The 22440-nt window shown below is 35.8% G+C and overlaps 1 protein-coding gene across 1 annotated transcript in view; it reads left to right on the top strand.

The window, feature by feature from the left end:
- E(Pc) (Enhancer of Polycomb) overlaps nt 1–18990 on the top strand; it is a 65920-nt gene extending 46930 nt beyond the window's left edge. The window contains exons 7-21 of the mRNA XM_053765282.2: nt 753–843; nt 1290–1359; nt 2245–2354; nt 2949–3037; nt 3777–3942; nt 4092–4450; nt 6331–6540; nt 7398–7604; nt 8001–8196; nt 8800–8931; nt 9322–9427; nt 10528–10972; nt 11657–11868; nt 12093–12183; nt 12554–18990. Of these exons, the coding sequence (XP_053621257.1) occupies nt 753–843; nt 1290–1359; nt 2245–2354; nt 2949–3037; nt 3777–3942; nt 4092–4450; nt 6331–6540; nt 7398–7604; nt 8001–8196; nt 8800–8931; nt 9322–9427; nt 10528–10972; nt 11657–11868; nt 12093–12183; nt 12554–12677 (2608 nt within the window). The 3' untranslated portion in view covers nt 12678–18990. The remainder of the gene's footprint in view (nt 1–752; nt 844–1289; nt 1360–2244; nt 2355–2948; nt 3038–3776; nt 3943–4091; nt 4451–6330; nt 6541–7397; nt 7605–8000; nt 8197–8799; nt 8932–9321; nt 9428–10527; nt 10973–11656; nt 11869–12092; nt 12184–12553) is intronic.
- The last annotated feature ends 3450 nt before the right edge of the window (nt 18991–22440 follow it).

The raw sequence follows: 22440 nt of genomic DNA, 5'->3' as shown, positions 1-22440 counted from the left end.
TTTCTGTGCTGGGTCTGGGTGCGAAAAACACGATTGTGCCAGCTGTTTCCCTTGCCGGGCAGATTAAAAGAGTCGATCAAGGGATAAACTGGACATTATTCTCATAGGCGATGGGTCACAATAATCTATCAGTATTTAACCCCGCCATAGAGTATGATTCGATGGCAAGTGACACGAGACATGTAGATAAGCAAACAGCATTTCCAAAGAGGGCTGACAACAAGCAGGCGGATCGTCGTAGAATTACAGCTGAATCTTCAAATTTAACTTTAAGCTAAGAACTAAGTCTGCACAGAGCCGCATCATCTGATTTTATCAATTCCTTTTATTTATTAACGAATTAATCTATACGAATTATGCAACTCTAGATAAAGGATTTTATTTGAAAGTATTATAGTTTTCTATTGGACACAGTTGCCACAATTCACATTTTTATAACCTGTATTGTGTCTCACTGCGGGGCAAAAGGGGAGGCCCCCTTTTGTCTTCTGAGCCGTTTTTTGCCACAACTTTACGTTACGTCCTTTAGCACAACGTTGCGTTTTTTACCACCATTTACTATGGACACCAAAATCCGCGTGAATGGTTTATAATAAAATCCTATGTAGTAATCTAGTGTTGCATAGATTATTTTCTTCAACTTTCGCGATTAGAAAAAAGGAATTGATAAAATGTGGTGGTGGCTCTGGTATGCAGTTATCGCACTATCAATGAATTTAGTGTGGAGTATTAACAAATTAATTATATTACAGGCTACCGATATCGTTGCCCCGCGCCCCGGGCTACAGACACTACGAGCCCCCCCTATACACCCCCGCCGCACCCCCCGACATACCCAGACAGGTTCGCATTTGTTTTTATTGGACATAAATATTAAAACTGTGTTGAGTTCCTTGAGACTTGCCGCAAAAACTCAAAAAGAAGAAAAATAATTATTTACTTCCAACTGAATTTGGATGCATGGCAGTCGCCTGCGCCAAGTTGAGCAAAAAAAAAATCAAAATTTTTTACTTAGGTATATGTTGCGTAATAATAACTAACACACCCAAAAATTCTTCGACAGCCGTCCGATCGCTAACATGAAGAAGAATTGTGATCTCTGCATTTTTTACTAAAATTCATTCGACCTTAGAAATTCTTCTTGATTAGCGACCGAGCTTTTACAAAAATTCGTCCCCACTCATAACCGTCACTTTTGGTTATATTTTTTTTTTTACTGACGGCATGAATAAGCTAAATTTAGTAAGTTATTCGGTCGGCGTAGTATTATGGGTGTGATTGCATTGCAGCGAGAGAAGCGAGCGTACAAGAAGCGAAAACACAGGCATCCCGCCGTCGGCTCCGCGCTGGGGCTGCGAGGTGAGTCTTAGGGCTCCACGGAACAGTACCTCTATTTAGGGAATTTAAAACTAAATGTTTTGACTATAAACGACTCATTGACAGCTGTAACATTGTCCTAACGGTCGTATGCGATAGTGGTAATGATTCACAGTCACTTTCATTTGAAAAAGTGAGACCCCGTCTAAGTTTATTTTTGTTTCGTAATTTGTTTCAAAATTTGGATGCCTTTGCCTATGCCGTTTCATATTAAGTCTTAAGGTAAGGTAGGTATTGACTTTTCAGTGATAATGGTTCCAGAATGTTAGGACATAATCCTTGGTCACGGTTCTTCTTTAGACCATTCTATTGATGTGACATGGCCAAGTCGTTAAATAAATGTGATTAAACTGAATTACCAGAATCGAAGTACAAATGTTACAAAGGCTATGAAATTTCGCAGTGGGAAAAATGCTAAAATGTAATATGTGCGCTTCTTATCTCTCGCGCTTCTCTCTAAACACAATATATACTCTCGTATTGCTCGTGGGACGACATCGATATACAAGAGTTGTCAGTGCCTCCCCCGGACTAAAGTGAAAGGAATATAGCTCTGGGCCATCCAAAGGCCAGGGCAATTCGTGGCGAAAGGTTGGTGAAAGGCTTAAGTATAAAGTCCTAGTCTAACTAGTTTAACGCCCATATATTACAATAAAAAATACCCTCGACTGCCTTGATGTTATTTTCTAATTGACGTAAGTGACATTTCGAGTTGAGGAATAATATTAAATTCATTAAAATGTACAACATTGATTAATGCAAGTTTGTTTGGGTGGAAATAATTATTTAAGTATGATTTTCAAAAAATACAAGAAGCGTCATAACAATTACACAGTTTAACATTAGCATGTTACAATGGTGTTTCAGACTCTGGCGTGTACACGTCTTCAGAGGAGGAGGCGCGGACAGAGCCTGCGTCTCCGCCGGACGATGGTGCCTTCGCCTTCCGACGCAAGCCCGGCTGTTACTATGAAATGGTTAGTGATTTGGCGCTCGTACTTCTGTGCGTCTTCATTTTTATTATATGAAACAGACTAATAACCATATGAATGACTTGGCGGATGCGCTGCCGTGCGTCAACATCGAATTTTGTAATTTTATTTCGATATTTATGTAAAAGTTACGGAAATTTAATAGCTCTACAAAAATTGACTATTTGAATAAAAATATTTTCCAGTTTTCGAGTGATCAAACCTTGTAACGCAATTGTTGACGATTTCGTCATAAGAGAATCAATCAAAATGTTGAGAATTATTTTGTAGTGTAATTGGGTTGCGAGGTATAGAGAGAAAATATTTAAATCTAATGTGTTGTTCAGCCAGTTATGATTTTAAAAATTTAAATGGAAAAAGTGTCTGTGCTTTGAATTTAATTAACAATGTTTTTTCTATAACCTGTTTATGTGTCTATCACTGTTGGGCAAACGCCTCCCCTTTTGTTTCCATAGGTTTCTGTCTCTGTCGGTCCTTTGTATCCAACCGCGCTGAAACTTGTCTACATCGTCCCGTTATCTTCATGCATAAAACAAAAAAAAGAAAATACCTATAATTATTTTACATTTTAATCACCAGCCTACGAGTACTCTGTACGGCGATCCAGTGGACCCGGACAATACCTCCAAAGACGGACTCTTCCAGCACGAGATTGATCCGAGGCACAGGTGACTACATTTATTATATTATACGTTAAAATAGTAGGTACGGTCAACAGCACTTCAAGTTACCCTGCATGAACCTCTATGGCGCGATAATAGCGGCGACTTTGCAATGATTTTGGGTGGTCGATGAGCTGTTGACAGTACATTATACACCAAGATAGTAAAGCGAAATATTTTAGATGAGTCGCGACTAAGTGGGGGAATAATAAAATGATATCGCTTTACTATCGAGGTGTATACTCTGCTTTTCGCTTCGACTGCGAGGAAATTGACAAATATATTGTAAATAAACATTCTCATCATCATATCGAGTGTGTATTGCTAACACTTGTGTCAGGTTTTATTCAAGTCGCCTAAAGGCATTCGACGTGACTTTTACGACTACCCACCATCAACTAGCATTCTAATATTTGTAGATATAGGTACGCTTGTATTCAACCAAACAAATAACTTTACACTTATAAGCTGATTAAATGAAGATTTTACGTTCTTGCTCTAGAGCATTTTACTTTTGTATGGGATTTTATTTTACACTCTTTAACAATAAAGAAATTTCTAGACGAAAATTTTACTTTATGCTCTATAGATTAAAATCTAGTTTTACGAGCATGAGAAGTAAAAATGTTTCTTTTGAATGTTGTAAAATACTATTATGTTCTTTCTCAATCAAAAATTACCTTTCTCAATAAATATATCACAATTTCACATAGTCGGACACTAATTAAATGTATATTTTCCCCAGGTTCACGCTAACGTCCCTGGACGGGCAGTGTATAGGGTTCGCGAGGCGGAGGCGGGGGCGCGGGGGACGCGTCATCCTGGACCGGGTCAGCACCCCGCTGGACGACCTGTGGCCTGAGCTACCCTTCACTGACACTAGACAGACACAGCGCGAGCAAAAGGAACGGGTGAGAATTAAATTTTTTTTAATCTGCGATTTCTTCGATAATTTGCTACTACTGTCATATACAATCTCCATATAATTCTCCATATCTGTCACAAAATAATATTTGTTATCTGTCACTATAATTCCAATTAACTCAACTGTCATTTCCAGGAGGAACTCGAAACGAAAATGCATCGGACTCCAAAGGAGATCACTCGAGACTACCACTCTGGAGGCAAATACCCATGGAGGCATTGCTTCCGGAAACACCTCAAGCGAAACCCTCATCTCTGGATATCCGATGCGGAGGACGTTAAAAGTGAAATCAAAAGTGAAAAGACAGAAGTGTTACCTCAAGACAGTGATATTAGTGTTAATGCAAGGACTATTGACAGTGCAGTGTGTGATAACCTTAATAGGGTGCGCAAAAGGGCTTACAGTGATAGTGACAGCAGTTACGACTCGGACGAGAGTCTGCATCCGGTGGAGAGGGAGTTTGAGAAGTTTGTGGACGAGGTTAATAAAAAATGGTGAGTTTTCTTCTGTGGTCACTGTTTTTTGTTTTTCCTGTGGCTAAAAGGCTGATAAAAGGCTGATAAATATCGGATTCTTTTCAAAAAGATTTTGTATTAAAAAGGGTTGAGCACTGCTGTCTTCTGTGTGTGTGTGCTGGCAACACTGTGTCAGCCAAACTTGACCGTTATATTTGGTATTGCAAGGGCAAAAAAATGTAGTTCCACAAAAATATTTTAGGAAGGTTTAGTTTATTATATTTTAATCAGACCCAAGTCGGGACAAGTCGCTGCTTAAAATCTAATTTAAATACTAAAAGTTGGTCTAAGGAATAAATTAACATGATTGAATAAGATTTAATATGGTCTTAATTTTTTTTATGTAAACTAGCCGCGCCCTGGAGCTTCGTGGGAATTTCGGGATAAAAAGTACCCTATATGTTATTCCTATACCCTATATTTAAAATGTATTAAATTCTCTCTCTTAAATAACTCGCACAATTTACTGTTAAATGTATAACACATTTAACAGTAAATGGTAAAGCTCTAGAATGGGTACATAGCACTAAATTCCTGGGCATCACTGTGGACAACAAATTAAAGTGGGATAAACATATTGAAATCACGGCCAAAAAACTTAGTATGGCAGCTTTTGCAATGAGAAGGATCAGACAGTGTACGAACATAGATACAGCTAGACTTGTGTATTTCATAGCATTATGTCCTACGGACTATTAGTTTGGGGTAATGCAGCTGAGATAGGAAAAAATTTTGTATTACAGAAAAGAGCTATTCGTTTTATTTATGGATTAAAACCTCGAGATTCTCTTCAAGAACTCTTCAAATCAATTAACATCCTCACTGTTGTATCTCAGTATATCTTTGATGTGCTTATTTTTGTCAAATCAAATTTACATTTATATAAAAAGTTAAACGGAGTAAATAGTGTAAACACTCGAAATAAGCACAAACTTTGTATGAACAGATTTAGGCTTAAAAAGGTTCGGCGGTCTTTCGTGGATCAAAATGTAAAATTATTCAATGAATGCAGAGGCTATTAATCTGCCAATGAAAAATTTTAAAACTTATGTTAAGAAAAATTTAATGGATAAAGTGTATTACACAATTAACGCCTATTTGACTGATAAAAACGCATGGATCCTCCCGACAACTTTGCCACTCCACACATTATCTCCTAATTTTTATTTTACTGTTTGTTATTATTTTATTCATAATTTTTATTTTGTTATAATAATTCATATATTGTAACATTTAAATTTTATTTGTAAAACATGTACGTGATTTGTGATCTGCAAGTGTCTGAATTATAGTTCTATTTCGACGAATAAGATTTGTAATTATGAAGTCATGGGAATCGAGTGTGTCATGCTCACTCAAATGGTCAATCTGGTAGTGGCGTCGTTGGCCGGGTCCCTCTATTATGGTTGAGTTACGCGATGGCTGTCCCATGCGTCAACTCGTGAAGGGGTACTGCTAGAGGGAACTGCTCATCTAGTTTCTTATATATTTTTATATATTAGAAAAAAAAAACATTGTAAGAAACAATAATGGTAAGCCGATCTGGCATGATAGGGACCAACACTGTTCAAATGAGTTTCTTTCGGCATTTCTTCTCAGCAGTGGTCGTTCCGAAATGCCAGTAGTTTGTAGCTTGTGAGAAATAACTATAAATATAAACATTTACGAGAAAAAGTGCCTGTGAAGGTCTAAATTCTGAATAAGTGATTTGAATTTTGAATTTGAATTCCATTTTATATTCTACCCAAACTTCATAACAATCAGTCTAATAGATTTTGCGTGAAAGAGTAACATCTTCACAAACTTTCACATTTATAAAATTAGTTGGATTAGTAGAATAATTAAAAACCGTTGTCCAGGTTACATTTCCGGCCGAAGACGCCCCCGGCGGCGCCGCTGGAGAGCGCGGAGGCGGAGGCGGACGCGGACGCGGACGCGACACTGAGCACGCTGACGGCGCACACGCACATCGCGTGCGAGCTGCGACACCACCGTCTCGGCGCCTTCACCACCGACCACTTCACTCTCGCCTCGCTCTACACCGACACACCGCACGATGTCGACCTCAGGTTGCTCATTAGCTCATAGCTCATTGTAAATAAATATTTTAGGACATATCACACGTGCATTGCCGGCTGAAATTCGCAACGCCAAAAACCTTGTCATCATTTAGGAAGCAAGTGAAGTCTCATTATATTAGTCTTCTTTATTCTAACTCCTTTGTGAATGGTGCAATAAAGAGTTTATCTATCTATCACACAGATTGAGCTGGCCCCAAAGTAAGTTCGAGACTTGTGTTATGGGATACTACATTTTATAACAAATACATGTATAGATAAACATCCAAGACCCAAGCCGATCAGAAAAAGATCATTTTCCATCGTGACCCGACCGGGGATAATACCCCAAACGCATAATACCCTGTATGCAAACCACTGCGCCACCGACGTCGTCGGAAGATGTTGGTAGCAAATAGCATACAAATTAATGCAACAAGTAGAATACGAACCTGGGATATTTCGGTTCACAGGCGATCTTAACCACTGGACCATCATCACTTCCACTAACTAGATATAACAACCCTAATGATTGTCCCAGATTGTTGTCATAAAAAAAATATATTCCAATTAATATTAGCAAATGTTAATATGAATGACTTTCGCATTTGTAAAATTAGAATTAACTTTATATGTAATGACTCTGTAGGTCTATAAATTGTGTATAATTTAGTTATAATTTACTATATTATACATGACAGTTTGTTGCCTCAATAATTATAAATAAACATAAAAAATTAAACATACTCAAGATAACACATAAGTGGATTATTAATTCTATATCATTCAAGAAGAACTAAATACTAATACTGATTTCGGATAGACATTTTTATGCCTTCTATAATATATCATTTTTATTTTTCCTACAGTGGCAACAGTTTAGATATAAGCGGTGAGGACCTCCTCCCGGAGAATTTCACGGGTCTAACGGAAGCTCAGGTGGAGAGCATACTGTCCGAGACGGATTTGAATACATTGGAGGAGGACATAAAGGATGAGAAGAAGCTGACAGACAACATCCTAGACCTGGTCAGCGACGAGAAACCTTTTTTATTGCAAGGCCAGAGTGCGGACAGGTTGGTGCTTTATAATGGGTTTTGTTATTACATGCTTTTTGACTGATTTTGAAAATAATAATGAGATAAAAATGTTCAGGACTCGTGTGGGAATCGAACCCATGCCCCGGGATAGTGCTTTTGATCACTGAGCTATGTAGACGTGTCAGATGCTCAAACTCTCACTATCTCTCTCTCACATCTGAATGAGAGAGAGAGACTAGTTTGATAAAAGACATTATTTAGTTTACCACTTCGATTTCTAGATTTCTGTAATTTACCTATAGGAGTAGCTTATGCTATATTTAATCGCGAAAAACGCTGACGATGTCGCAGATGGTTGTTATATTTTATTTAAATAACTTGATGCCTAAAATAAGTCTTAATATGAATAAAATTATTCGTTTTTGTCCCCAGGCGCGCCGACTCTGGCAAGAAAGGCTATGCTTTTGGCTCCACAGTCGTACGAATGTCGCCGCTTGATAGTGAACCCATCTACATAGAGACACCAAAAGTCGTAGAAGCGCCCAAGCTTAAGGAGGAGAAGATCGAACCTTGTCCCGTGCCCAACTCCAAAATTATCGTCGAAGAGGTCAACGAAGTGCCTATGAAGGTAAGTTTCTTCATCATTCTCCATTCGAAATGGTCGTAGATATTTGGACAAGAGATGGATGGAAAAGACCAGAGACATACAAAGAGTCGGCAGGCTTTTGCCCAGCAGTAGGACGTTAATTAGCATTAAAAGAGGTTAATTGCGAGAAAATACGCCGTTCGTCTTTCATACGATACGCTAGGCTTATTTAAAATGACACGCCAGGAATGTTTCATTTGAAACTCCACGGGTGTTTCACAACATACACTAGTCTTATTTAATATGACACGCCAGGAATGTTTAATTTGTTGTTGCTTACAACAATTGAATATTATTACGATGTTTTTATACTAACACCGTTGTGACTTGTGGTTCCGTCCTAGAATGGAATCTCTCCAAATCCTCCCGTGGATGTCACACAACCTTGGCAACTGATAGGCAACAATAGCATTCTTAAGGAGGGTTTACTTCAGGCAGGTGGCCGGTTGTAAAATCACGGCAAAATCTTCAAAATTCTAAGGTTTCCTTTTACTCTGGCCCTGGGCTCCGCGGCGCCGTAGCCCCGAATGAAACCAGGAACACGCGAAGTGAAGTGAGTAATAAGATTAGAAATAATATCGGCAGGTGGAAAAGAAAGAGGTAATCTCGGAGGTCCACCTGGCGCACGGCGTGCAGCTGAAGCCGCCGCTCGCTCGCGCTCACAAGCCCGCTCCCACGCCGCAGATCCTCACTGTCGCTGTCTCTGATAGTCTGAAGGTGAGACCAGACGTGACCCTACTTCCTACTAATATATATCGTTTGTCAGGATGTGTCTATTTATGTTTGTTACTGTTTCACGCAAAATCGACGGGACCGATTGTTATGAAATTTGGTACACGGGTAGAAAAAGAAAATAACCTAGAATAACAACACATTATTATGTTATTTCTGGTTATATTATACCCGTGTAAAAAAGTTCCCTTACTTATTACCCGGAAATTCCCACGGGAGCGGAGCCGCGGGGCGCAGCTAGTGAATAATAAATGTTTATTTCTCTCCACAGTATATTATCTATTCAGTTACACAAACATACATTTACAGTTTGTGCGTGTTTAAAATTTTGTCGCCTAATCAAATGGTCGATTTAAATATAACGTTTTCACCCAGGTGCGGCTGCAGAATCACCTGCTGTCGAGCCAGGCGGGGGTGTTAGTTCAGAACGGACCTTTCCCCTCAGTCGTCGCCCTCCCCGTGCAACAGAGAGACAACACCAGTGAGTACCCCATCATATTCTAGTCTAACACCACATTGAAGCGGGTGCCCTTTGATGTGTTTAAAATTATTGTTTCTAATTTCTTATTGACCTTAATTTACAACGCACAATTATTATCTAGTCTAATAGATTTTTCTGCACTTTTATAAAATTTAGCCTGATAATTGTTAGCTACAATTTTAGAATCTCTATTGGACTACCTGCCACTAGATGGCGGTGAGTGGTCGTAAAAGTCATGTCAGATGCCTTTAGGCGACTTGGATAATAACTATACACTAGTGTTAACAATAACACACTCGATATGATGATGAGTACCACATTTAGGGTACAGTACATAAAGTGAAGAAAACTTATTTTAAACGAATACATTTTTTGCCATTGCATTAGCATAGGATGGTCAAGATTGGTTGATAAACACCAAGTGTTGCCAGCGAATAGAAGACAGCGCCCACAATGAATGATGAAAATAATTTCATCACTTTCTTGACTGTATAGATAATAATGATAAGCTTTTGGCATGATAGGGACCAACACGCAGCAGTGGTCGTTCCGAAATGCTAGTAGTTGTAGCTTTGTTAAATATATTTTAATTTAGGATATGACGTGAAAAAGTTCCTTTGAAGGTCTAATTTCTGAATTAATAATTTGATTTTGATTAGGCTGCATCCTACTAATATTATAAACGCGAAAGTTTGGTTGTATGTGTTTATGTTTGTTACTCTTTCACGCAGAATCTAGTGGACGGATTGTTATGAAATTTAGTATACGGGTAGAATATAATCTGGAATAACACATGGGGTACTTTTTATCTCGAAATTACCACGGGAGCGAAGCCCCGGGGTGCAGCTAGTGTAAATATATATTTGTGATTTCGTGGTTGTTCTTATACAAGGTGTTCAGTATCATGGACTGAGCATGTAGACAAAAGGTTGTCAAAGTTTAAAAAGGTATCTGATTTTTAAATTCAAAATTCTTTATTCAGCTTAGGATGATATATCACATATTGACGTAAAAAAAAATCTCCAAAGCTAACTGCTTACGTTTGCGTTGCCTTTAACAATAACACAGACAAGAACTGAAAATGTATTTTATCTTTCCAGCGGCCGTGAAGCTCTCAGTGGCGGGGGTGTCAGGCGCCCCCTCCCCCCGGCGCCCCCCTCCCGTGGTGCACCTGGCCCCCGCGTCACTGGCCCCCGCATCACTGGCCCCCGCGTCGCTGGCCAACAAGCCCCTGACCCTCCACACCCCCGCACAGAACCCGCCCCTGGTCGTCGCGCAATCCCACACGATACACCACGTGGCCCCGAACAAGTTAAAAGTACTTCACGCCCACCCGTTAACCCAAACCCAAAGAGCACAGTTGTTGCAAGCGAGGGGCGTTGTCTCATTGGCGCCGATAGGTGACGCCAGGACGCAGGCGGCGTTGCTGAAGGCGGCGCCGGGATCTATGGCGCAGTTTTTCGAGATTAAAGGCGGTCAAATCGCGAAAGGACCGCATTTGGTTAACGTTTTGAGACAACCGGCGCCGAAGACTGCTGACAAAAGGTAAATTCATACTATATTAATAATAATTCGATGTATTACCACTACCGCCACCTTGGCGAGAAGCAACTGAACTATCCAGACAAACCGGCTATTCAAGCTTATTCGATGCAAAGTAGCATTTTTACAGCCAAATATACTTTTGTACCGAGTGAAGGCGTATTTTAACTTTGCAGTCTGTTTAATTTGGGCTATTTTAGATTGAATAAGCAACCAATCAAAACTAATGTTAACAAGTAATGCGCTCTATTTATTTTACCGTAAATATGTGCGTTAGTGATACCTCTACTGCAGTAAATTTGCTTTATTTCTATTGCTTTTTTCTATTCCGTGGTGACAGAGCACCACAACTTTGTGTAATCATATGTATAAGTTAAATTATTATTTTTAAATATAATTTCAAAGAAAAAACATTTGCCGACGCTAAAGTGATAGTGCGTGCTACTTTACCGACGTTGCCTGTTAGGTATCCGAGACAACAGATAAATTAAACAAATTTCATTTCAAAGACAACGGTAAAGTGATAGTGCGTGCTACTTTACCGACGTTGCCTATTAAGTATCCAAGACAACTGATAAATAAATTTCATTTCAAAGACAATAACGGTAAAGTGATAGTGCGTGTTACTTTACTGACTTCGCCAGGCATCAAAGACAACACTACAATAAATTTAATTTCATTTGGCAGACGGGATTTGCCGACCACAGCCAAACCGCAGAGGGTGTCGCTCGGATTGGACGGTAGAGCGATAGTGCGTGCTACTTTACCGACGTTGCCCGTCAGGCCTCCAAGGCAACAGATACAGTTGAAGAGTCGACCGCTACAGGTGTCAGAAGCGAGGGTACCTAACACTGTTGTGGCGAATCTGCTCCAGAAAACTGCCGTCTTGCCCCGGACAGGTAAATTCTTGAAAATAAAAAGTATATTAAAAATTTAACATTATTTTTTGTATACACTTTGTCGTTATTTTTGTCTCATTTATTTAGTTTTTGTTGCATAGAAAGCTCTATCTCTCTTCTTGAGCGTTTTCCCTCAGCAGTTGAGCGTCGGAGCCCAGAGTCCGCTATGTGCATAGAAAACAGTTTGTAAATAATAATAATATGTGTGTATATTGTACGATCAGGTCCGAAGATAGCGATATCGGGCCCGGCGCTGTCGCAGCTGAAGGCGCGGCCGGCGCGCCTCGTGCCGCAGCCGCGACTCCGGCCCGCGCAGTCAGTACTCACTCTGTATTATCTACACTTTGCTAAATGTACTCCTTTCTAAATGTGAAACTCGCCAAATGTCGTGTACATGTGGCGAAAGTGAGGACTTCGCCAAATTTACACTTTTCGAAATGAGAAATTCACCAAAGTACGTTCTTCAAAGTGAGAATTTGTACCAAATGTAAAACGTGCCAAAGTGAGAACATCGGCAAATGTACACTTCTCAAAGTGAGAACTTCGCCAAATTTACACTTCTATATAAGCATAAATAAGGACAGACAGATAACGGGAAGCGATTTTGTTTTATACAATTTAGTAATAGTAATTTTATGCGTCTACGTATGAACAATGTTTTAACTTTGACAATGTTCTCTCGCAGCGAAATAGTTGAAGCGACAACGACGCCCGCGCCGGCGTCGTCGACCTCGACGACTACATCCGAGGAAGAAACCGCCAACGGCGTGCGCAGACGGCCTACGGACACCATGATGGAGGTCACGTGACAACTAGGGCGCTACAGGCGAAGTCAAGGGTGAATATTATAGTTCTTCGATTACTCCAATCGTAATAGCTGTGGAGTGGAATCATTACTGTGGTGATTAAGATCTTCTTCGTAATTTCGATCGCAATAGATTTGGAGAAGAATCTTTAAGTGATGATGAAACGGCGTAGTGTTTCTCGTTTTGGGTAATCGTGGTCGAATTCATAATTCTTTATTCAGCTTAGGATGATATACATCGCTTGTTGACGTCGAAAATTTAAAATAGAATGGTTAAGGTTGGTTGATGAACGTCCAGTGTTGCCAGCCAAGACAACACAACAGTGCCCTCATTTGTTTTCCATTATTTATAGACAGACCGTAAAGCATAGTAATTTTCATTATAACTTAGTTATACTTAGTTACTACCTTAGTTATACCTTACCCAAACGATTCGTAATTTATATGAATTTCACATTTATTTGTATTCAAGAAGTGATATTAAAACGTAAATTTATTTACTTCCACCTCGAAGCCTCAGCCGCCATTTTGATTTGCTGTCACAAAATGGCGGCGGCGGAAACACTACGTCGCTTATTTATCTATGGTTACGACATTGTAAGATCTTTATATATTATTGTTTTGACAAGATGTCTTTTTATTTCATTGAACAACTCAAGTTATATAGGCACTCTATAGTCTCTCTTTGCTCTCGGTTTAATTCTTGGCTGCAATGCCTCGAAGCTTGGAATCCACTTAAGATTGGTCTATTATTATTTATTGAAGACCGGCCACCTTCTTGACGTCAGGCCTCTTCGGGGATTCTGTTGTTGCTTATCAGCTACCTTATCCCTTATTCGGCTCGACGCAGCGTCGACATCCACGAGAGGATATGGAGACTATTTTAGGACGGGAATTACACGACACAGATGTCACTGTTTAATACCAAATAGTAATTTTGTCTTGTCTAAACAATTAATTATTAACGATCCAAGCTTTGACATATTTACGCTATTGATGTCAGCTTAAGGTTTAAAACAAGGAATTATCATAATAATACTATATATATATATATATGTCTTAGACTTCTGTGTATATCACCTCATTTTTCCACTTGAAACATCGATTATATTGACATTAATCAAAACAAACAAAAAATACAAAAAATAGTAAATTAACAAAATAACGCGATGGGTTAAACGCTTATTTTACGATAGTATACTGATTCAGCTATTCTATTAATAAAAATATGAACCATATATCAGCTATATACTAAAGTCCGTTTCTGAAGTAAGTGGAAAATAGGTCAACGATCCTATATAACCTTATAATATAGAACTTTAATCCATGGTAAACGTGTATGTTGAGTAGAAGTGTTTTTAGTTGACATCTTTTGTTATTCGCCTGGCCGAAATTAATGCAAAAATAACGAGATATTGGCAGCCATATGCAAAATGTGCAGTGTTTTCAACATAGACAGAGAAAATTATAGTCACGTTATACTTCCATTTCGCTCATACAAGAGAGAAACGCGTACTAGAAACACGAGAGGAAAAGGGACAGAATGCTAATATATTTTTCGTGTACCGCATTTTATTAGATCCAGTCTACTCACTACTTTATACCGTGTAAGCTTAATTTGTGTGAAATAGCTACGCTCACTGACTATAGTTTTCCTGATTTACGGTTATTTTAAAAGACCTACTAAAATTGAAATAGTAACAAGATTTTGTTAATAGTTGCCAATATCTTCATTAATTAAATCTACAAATAACCTCTATAACGATGTCATACTAGAAATATGAAACAAAAACAAAATATGGTCAAAGTATGCAAATAGGGGACCGGACAATTGTGAATTGTTAAAAATATGAAATAAAATGATAGAATATGTATAATTGAACACAATTTGCAGCTTGAGTTTATATTCCTGAGTCAATTTATTTGCGGCAATCAAATTTTATACCGATGACATCATAAGGCGGTACAATTAGTAAGGGGCGGTTCCCTTTAGCAGTCCGTTAAGCGTGGATAGGCTCCTTTATGAGGGCCCGGGTCTATAGCAAGTTTATAAAAGAGAAAAAAAATATTTAAATATAAAAAAAATATTTTTTTTTGTGTCATAGTCAATTGGTGTCAAAGCAATTTTTTTTTCTGTCAGCACTCTTAAACTGTATCGTCCTGAGTAAGCGTAAATTTTCGCAAATTTTGTATGAGTCAGCGACGCGCCGATTGGAGGTGTTGTGTGGATATTTTTGTGTTTCCTTGTGAAAAAGACCTTCCGGACCATTATGTTCAATTCCAGACATGTTGATTCCACGATAAGTTTTAAACATTATTCATATATAAAATGTGTACTTTAAAATAAAGAATAAGAAACTCTTTTCACCACAATTCTGGAAAAAAATCGCAAATCGTATTTTCAACTCCTAATATCTATTAAATACACAATTAATTTCTAGTAAAATATAGTCTGATGGCTTATTTCCTAAGGATTTCATTAATATTACTTTTGATACTAGTGTTCATACAAAAGTTTTGAGATATCCGATGATTTCCGCCGCGCGGAATAGCCCGGAAAATTTCCGGGTGCCGTCGAACAGTTGACGGCGAGCGCGGATACGAACGCGGACTGCTCAAGGGAATATATATCTTGAGAAGGATACTAAAGTGATTTTTTAGCATCAAAGAAAAAATTAGTCTGTACTAGACTGTGTAAAATTGACTGTACTTTGTTTTTGGACATACATTTTTCTATTGCTTATAATACCGACGTTGTTGTGACTTTCTAAGAGCGAGATGGCAATAATGACAACCGAGATGGAGCATAGGTCAATAAACGTTTTTTTCAAGTGGCTGAGAAATGGACTATACCAATAAATCTTAAAACAATCCTACGTGGAATAAAACACTGCTACTTATTCAATATCACGGGTTTGGGTTATTTTACGGTCGATATAAATAAATTCTAGTTGTAAAAGTGTCCATGCATCTCATAAGCTTTCATTGCTATGACAAATCAAATATTTTTAAAATAGTGACGTCATAATACTATGTGTATTGTAGCGTGTACTATTTGATTCATTACATATTTGTTAAGAAATTGAACCAACCAAACTGGATTTTAAAATATTTTTCAAAGATAAATATGTCGACCGAAAATCTACATACACCCATACGCGACACGCATGTGTGTAATAATTATTAAAAGTTAATTTAAGTGGCTGTGACATAGTTAATATTTTGAAACCGCAACGAGTGTCGCCTAGAGTGCTGTCTCTTTCATACGCGAAGTGGGCTAACGCTATTTTTATATTCGGTCAGCAGTTTTTTCTGAAAATTTAAAACGGTAAGACGCAGTACCTATGTATATGTAACCAAGGCGCATTTTTATAAAGGAATAAATTTACCTATCGTCTTATAAAGATTTAAGAGATTTGGTGGCTGCCAAGATCCAGTGCGGGGTAGAAAGAGCTATCTATATGAACTGATTGGTTTAAGAAATTGGTTCTAGAGTGAGAAAGCACGATATGTTTGTCGCGTTTATTGCTTTAAATAATGCGCCTTTTGGGCACCGACGATTCTTAGTAACTTTGGATCTTATCTAAAAAATATAATTTTGAGACAGATATATATTTTTTATTTACATTTCGGATACTGTGTCTGTATAGTTGTTCAGATCTCACTTTTGAATCGTAGGAATTATTAAACGTCAAATAAAAATTTTAACACAAAATAAAAATGAAGGCTTTTGTTTTTAACAATAGGCTTTGATTTTACAATAATGAGTCATTAATATAGGGAAAGTGAAAAAAAGGTAATTGGTTAACTGAATTACATCTGGGAAAAAACTTTTTAGCTTATACAATGTATTTTTTGCCCTAGGGCACAAAATCTGGCATTTGACCTCGGGTTTGAATAGTAACATTTTTAGATTTATTTCGAGATAAAAGTCGACGGTGGTATTTAAATGTATAATTTTGTGTAAAATATAACCATTAATTACTGTATTATATAGTTTTATGTGTATATTATTAATTAATCATTACCTGGCTGAAAAAGAATTAGTTTTTTTTCTCAAATCAGGACACGACTGGCAGGACCAGTGATTTTTTTAAAAATAAGTCATATTAAAATCAACCGGGCTTCTCATTTTTGCCATTAAAACACGGACTGAACTGAAAAAATAAGTTAAATTGCCTATGCCTGACTTTAATCGGGATTTCTGTAATTTTTAAGCTTTAGCAATGCCGCTGCCTGTACCTAATTTGTTTAGATATAATGAGTTAATGTTTATACGTCTTTTTATTGAAATTACACTTAAAAATCTAAATCTTTGCAAATTATATATTAAGTAATTTGTATGATAAAATTAATTTGTAATGTGTAAAGTTATATTTTTTGTTTATATTTCAATAAAAAGACATCAACATTATCTTAGTGTCTAAACAAACGGGGCGTAGATTTGCTTCGAATCAAATTCTTATTCACCAAAGTCGACAATTTGTTTACATACATATATATCAGGGGAAAACACGAACATTTATAAACAAAAAAAGAGCTAAAACAGGTTGTATATTAACTACTGAAAATCTACAAATAGATCCAATAAAACTGATTTTTTTATTTAAATCGAGTAGTTTTCAAACTGAGCAAAAATAAAACAGTTGACTTATTTTTATCATTAAAGAATTTTAAATTCATTCACGCTGTTTGAAAAGTTTTAAGCATTATAGCCAGTTCATGTCTCATTTTTTCATTTGGTAATAAATTGAGTAAGAAATAAAATTATACCTCAATAAATTAATGAAATTTGCGACTTTTAATCAATATTAAACCGTTTAAATAACTTCACATTAATCAATCGTAAATTAATGTAGCTGATGTTAGTTTTAAAAAACTATATTAAAAATACTCGATTTAGTATCCAATGAAATAAAAAAAACAACTGATAAAGAAACTACACTTATCATGATCTTTTTCTGTACAAAATCTTAATCTTATGTATGTTTGTATAGTTGTTGACTATGACACAGCAGTGAGAAAAAAAGCAGAATATTTTTAGAAATTTTTTGTATTCCTTCTCAAGTACCAAATACCCTTCAATGTATTTGAATAATAGATTGATAGCGATTTTTGTCGAAAATAAAAAAAAAAGTTTAACAAAACGATGTTTTTTTTTTGGCATTTTTTATTTGAAAATATTATTGTCACATAATACGATGTCTATAATATTATTGGTATAATGTAGTAGAATCTTAGGAGTGTGTCCATTAAAATATAGTAAATGCGTAGGCACCATGTGTAGATAGTTTAAAAAAATGTGATTTACATATATAAAAGATGTGGATTGCCTGCAGTCATTATTTAATGTCCTTCACATTGTTTGTCACAAAATCAAATTGTTTTAGTGCTTTGTTTATGTACCCGACAATAATTTTAATTCTTTGGCATTACATTTAAAAAAATATATGTGCAAGACAATCCGCCATCTGCATAAACTATGTTGAAATGTAGTTTCTTTTTCGGGATTCGATTCAAAACTTTCTCCGTTCACTTCTAATTAGATATTTTGCAGAAAAAAATGAAAAAAAATGTTTAAAAATATCGTGATTATGTATTTTAATGTAACTAAATCGATACCGTGCGTTCTCCCATAAAGTTTCTCAATACATTATAAGAAAATTGATGAAATTTTATGAGGGAAACCACGGGGCAAGCTATGCGATATATCGAGTCGTGTTTACGCAATGTCCTGTTGTTTCAAGGTTTAAAAAATTCAGTGAGCTTTTTTCATACAAACCTTATGGGTTTTTATGAAAAATAACTCGCAACAAAAAAATGTAACGGTTTTAACTATGTCTATACATATATAATTAGTAAGTATCATATACTGTACAAAAAGGCTGCAAATTTGGGAAAAAAATGTAAAAAAAATTGGCCTCATTTTTTTTGGGGCCGTTAACATACGCTTAGTAAGATGGTTAGGAACAAGTGTACCTCATAAGTTTCTGATTTCTAGTTTAGGCAATGTCGAGTTTTTGACCGAACTGACGCAGAGTAATTTTTTTTCTATGCTATCTGTCGGTCTCATTGATAATACGATGCAGCACCTTTTTTCTTGTAAATATTACTTTTTTACCCCTTAGTTTTTATTATGGCGGCGTCAAACCACGCTTGAATAACGTTTCGTGAGGTCGGTCAAAAACCCCGCCAAGTATGAAATAAAAAATTGCTGTAAATTGTTTGTAAAATAGTCATGTTCAGAATTTCAAGTGTAGTTTTGTTGATATTTTTTTTTCAACTAAATTGCTGAATAAAGCGACGATTCTGTTTCATTTGTTTGTTTTATTTCTTATTAGTGCCCTGTCCCGACCTAGTACTTTAATGGTTGTTTTGTAACAACAAAAGGTTATCGAGAAGTGATAAACATTTTCGACACATTTTAAACTTTGGACGGCCAATTAACACTTATGTAATAATTTGAGGAGAAATATACATATTGTAATTGGCATTGAAAAGTTTAATAGATATAAAATTAGTACACCTAATTTATTTTAAAAAATTTAAAAAAATATTTAAATATAAAAAAAATATTTTTTTTTGTGTCATAGTCAATTGGTGTCAAAGCAATTTTTTTTTCTGTCAGCACTCTTAAACTGTATCGTCCTGAGTAAGCGTAAATTTTCGCAAATTTTGTATGAGTCAGCGACGCGCCGATTGGAGGTGTTGTGTGGATATTTTTGTGTTTCCTTGTGAAAAAGACCTTCCGGACCATTATGTTCAATTCCAGACATGTTGATTCCACGATAAGTTTTAAACATTATTCATATATAAAATGTGTACTTTAAAATAAAGAATAAGAAACTCTTTTCACCACAATTCTGGAAAAAAATCGCAAATCGTATTTTCAACTCCTAATATCTATTAAATACACAATTAATTTCTAGTAAAATATAGTCTGATGGCTTATTTCCTAAGGATTTCATTAATATTACTTTTGATACTAGTGTTCATACAAAAGTTTTGAGATATCCGATGATTTCCGCCGCGCGGAATAGCCCGGAAAATTTCCGGGTGCCGTCGAACAGTTGACGGCGAGCGCGGATACGAACGCGGACTGCTCAAGGGAATATATATCTTGAGAAGGATACTAAAGTGATTTTTTAGCATCAAAGAAAAAATTAGTCTGTACTAGACTGTGTAAAATTGACTGTACTTTGTTTTTGGACATACATTTTTCTATTGCTTATAATACCGACGTTGTTGTGACTTTCTAAGAGCGAGATGGCAATAATGACAACCGAGATGGAGCATAGGTCAATAAACGTTTTTTTCAAGTGGCTGAGAAATGGACTATACCAATAAATCTTAAAACAATCCTACGTGGAATAAAACACTGCTACTTATTCAATATCACGGGTTTGGGTTATTTTACGGTCGATATAAATAAATTCTAGTTGTAAAAGTGTCCATGCATCTCATAAGCTTTCATTGCTATGACAAATCAAATATTTTTAAAATAGTGACGTCATAATACTATGTGTATTGTAGCGTGTACTATTTGATTCATTACATATTTGTTAAGAAATTGAACCAACCAAACTGGATTTTAAAATATTTTTCAAAGATAAATATGTCGACCGAAAATCTACATACACCCATACGCGACACGCATGTGTGTAATAATTATTAAAAGTTAATTTAAGTGGCTGTGACATAGTTAATATTTTGAAACCGCAACGAGTGTCGCCTAGAGTGCTGTCTCTTTCATACGCGAAGTGGGCTAACGCTATTTTTATATTCGGTCAGCAGTTTTTTCTGAAAATTTAAAACGGTAAGACGCAGTACCTATGTATATGTAACCAAGGCGCATTTTTATAAAGGAATAAATTTACCTATCGTCTTATAAAGATTTAAGAGATTTGGTGGCTGCCAAGATCCAGTGCGGGGTAGAAAGAGCTATCTATATGAACTGATTGGTTTAAGAAATTGGTTCTAGAGTGAGAAAGCACGATATGTTTGTCGCGTTTATTGCTTTAAATAATGCGCCTTTTGGGCACCGACGATTCTTAGTAACTTTGGATCTTATCTAAAAAATATACTTTTGAGACAGATATATATTTTTTATTTACATTTCGGATACTGTGTCTGTATAGTTGTTCAGATCTCACTTTTGAATCGTAGGAATTATTAAACGTCAAATAAAAATTTTAACACAAAATAAAAATCAAGGCTTTTGTTTTTAACAATAGGCTTTGATTTTACAATAATGAGTCATTAATATAGGGAAAGTGAAAAAAAGGTAATTGGTTAACTGCATTACATCTGGGAAAAAACTTTTTAGCTTATACAATGTATTTTTTGCCCTAGGGCACAAAATCTGGCATTTGACCTCGGGTTTAAATAGTAACATTTTTAGATTTATTTCGAGATAAAAGTCGACGGTGGTATTTAAATGTATAATTTTGTGTAAAATATAACCATTAATTACTGTATTATATAGTTTTATGTGTATATTATTAATTAATCATTACCTGGCTGAAAAAGAATTAGTTTTTTTTCTCAAATCAGGACACGACTGGCAGGACCAGTGATTTTTTTAAAAATAAGTCATATTAAAATCAACCGGGCTTCTCATTTTTGCCATTAAAACACGGACTGAACTGAAAAAATAAGTTAAATTGCCTATGCCTGACTTTAATCGGGATTTCTGTAATTTTTAAGCTTTAGCAATGCCGCTGCCTGTACCTAATTTGTTTAGATATAATGAGTTAATGTTTACACGTCTTTTTATTGAAATTACACTTAAAAATCTAAATCTTTGCAAATTATATATAAAGTAATTTGTATGATAAAATTAATTTGTAATGTGTAAAGTTATATTTTTTTGTTTATATTTCAATAAAAAGACATCAACATTATCTTAGTGTCTAAACAAACGGGGCGTAGATTTGCTTCGAATCAAATTCTTATTCACCAAAGTCGACAATTTGTTTACATACATATATATCAGGGGAAAACACGAACATTTATAAACAAAAAAAGAGCTAAAACAGGTTGTATATTAACTACTGAAAATCTACAAATAGATCCAATAAAACTGATTTTTTTATTTAAATCGAGTAGTTTTCAAACTGAGCAAAAATAAAACAGTTGACTTATTTTTATCATTAAAGAATTTTAAATTCATTCACGCTGTTTGAAAAGTTTTAACCATTATAGCCAGTTCATGTCTCATTTTTTCATTTGGTAATAAATTGAGTAAGAAATAAAATTATACCTCAATAAATTAATGAAATTTGCGACTTTTAATCAATATTAAACCGTTTAAATAACTTCACATTAATCAATCGTAAATTAATGTAGCTGATGTTAGTTTTAAAAAACTATATTAAAAATACTCGATTTAGTATCCAATGAAATAAAAAAAAACAACTGATAAAGAAACTACACTTATCATGATCTTTTTCTGTACAAAATCTTAATCTTATGTATGTTTGTATAGTTGTTGACTATGACACAGCAGTGAGAAAAAAAGCAGAATATTTTTAGAAATTTTTTGTATTCCTTCTCAAGTACCAAATACCCTTCAATGTATTTGAATAATCGATTGATAGCGATTTTTGTCGAAAATAAAAAAAAAAGTTTAACAAAACGATGTTTTTTTTTTGGCATTTTTTTATTTGAAAATATTATTGTCACATAATACGATGTCTATAATATTATTGGTATAATGTAGTAGAATCTTAGGAGTGTGTCCATTAAAATATAGTAAATGCGTAGGC

The sequence above is a fragment of the Plodia interpunctella genome, chromosome 27, assembly GCF_027563975.2.
Source record: "Plodia interpunctella isolate USDA-ARS_2022_Savannah chromosome 27, ilPloInte3.2, whole genome shotgun sequence".
Taxonomy (NCBI): Eukaryota; Metazoa; Arthropoda; class Insecta; order Lepidoptera; family Pyralidae; genus Plodia; species Plodia interpunctella.
Note: the sequence above shows the minus strand (reverse complement) of the source record. Positions and strands in the feature narration are given on the sequence as shown.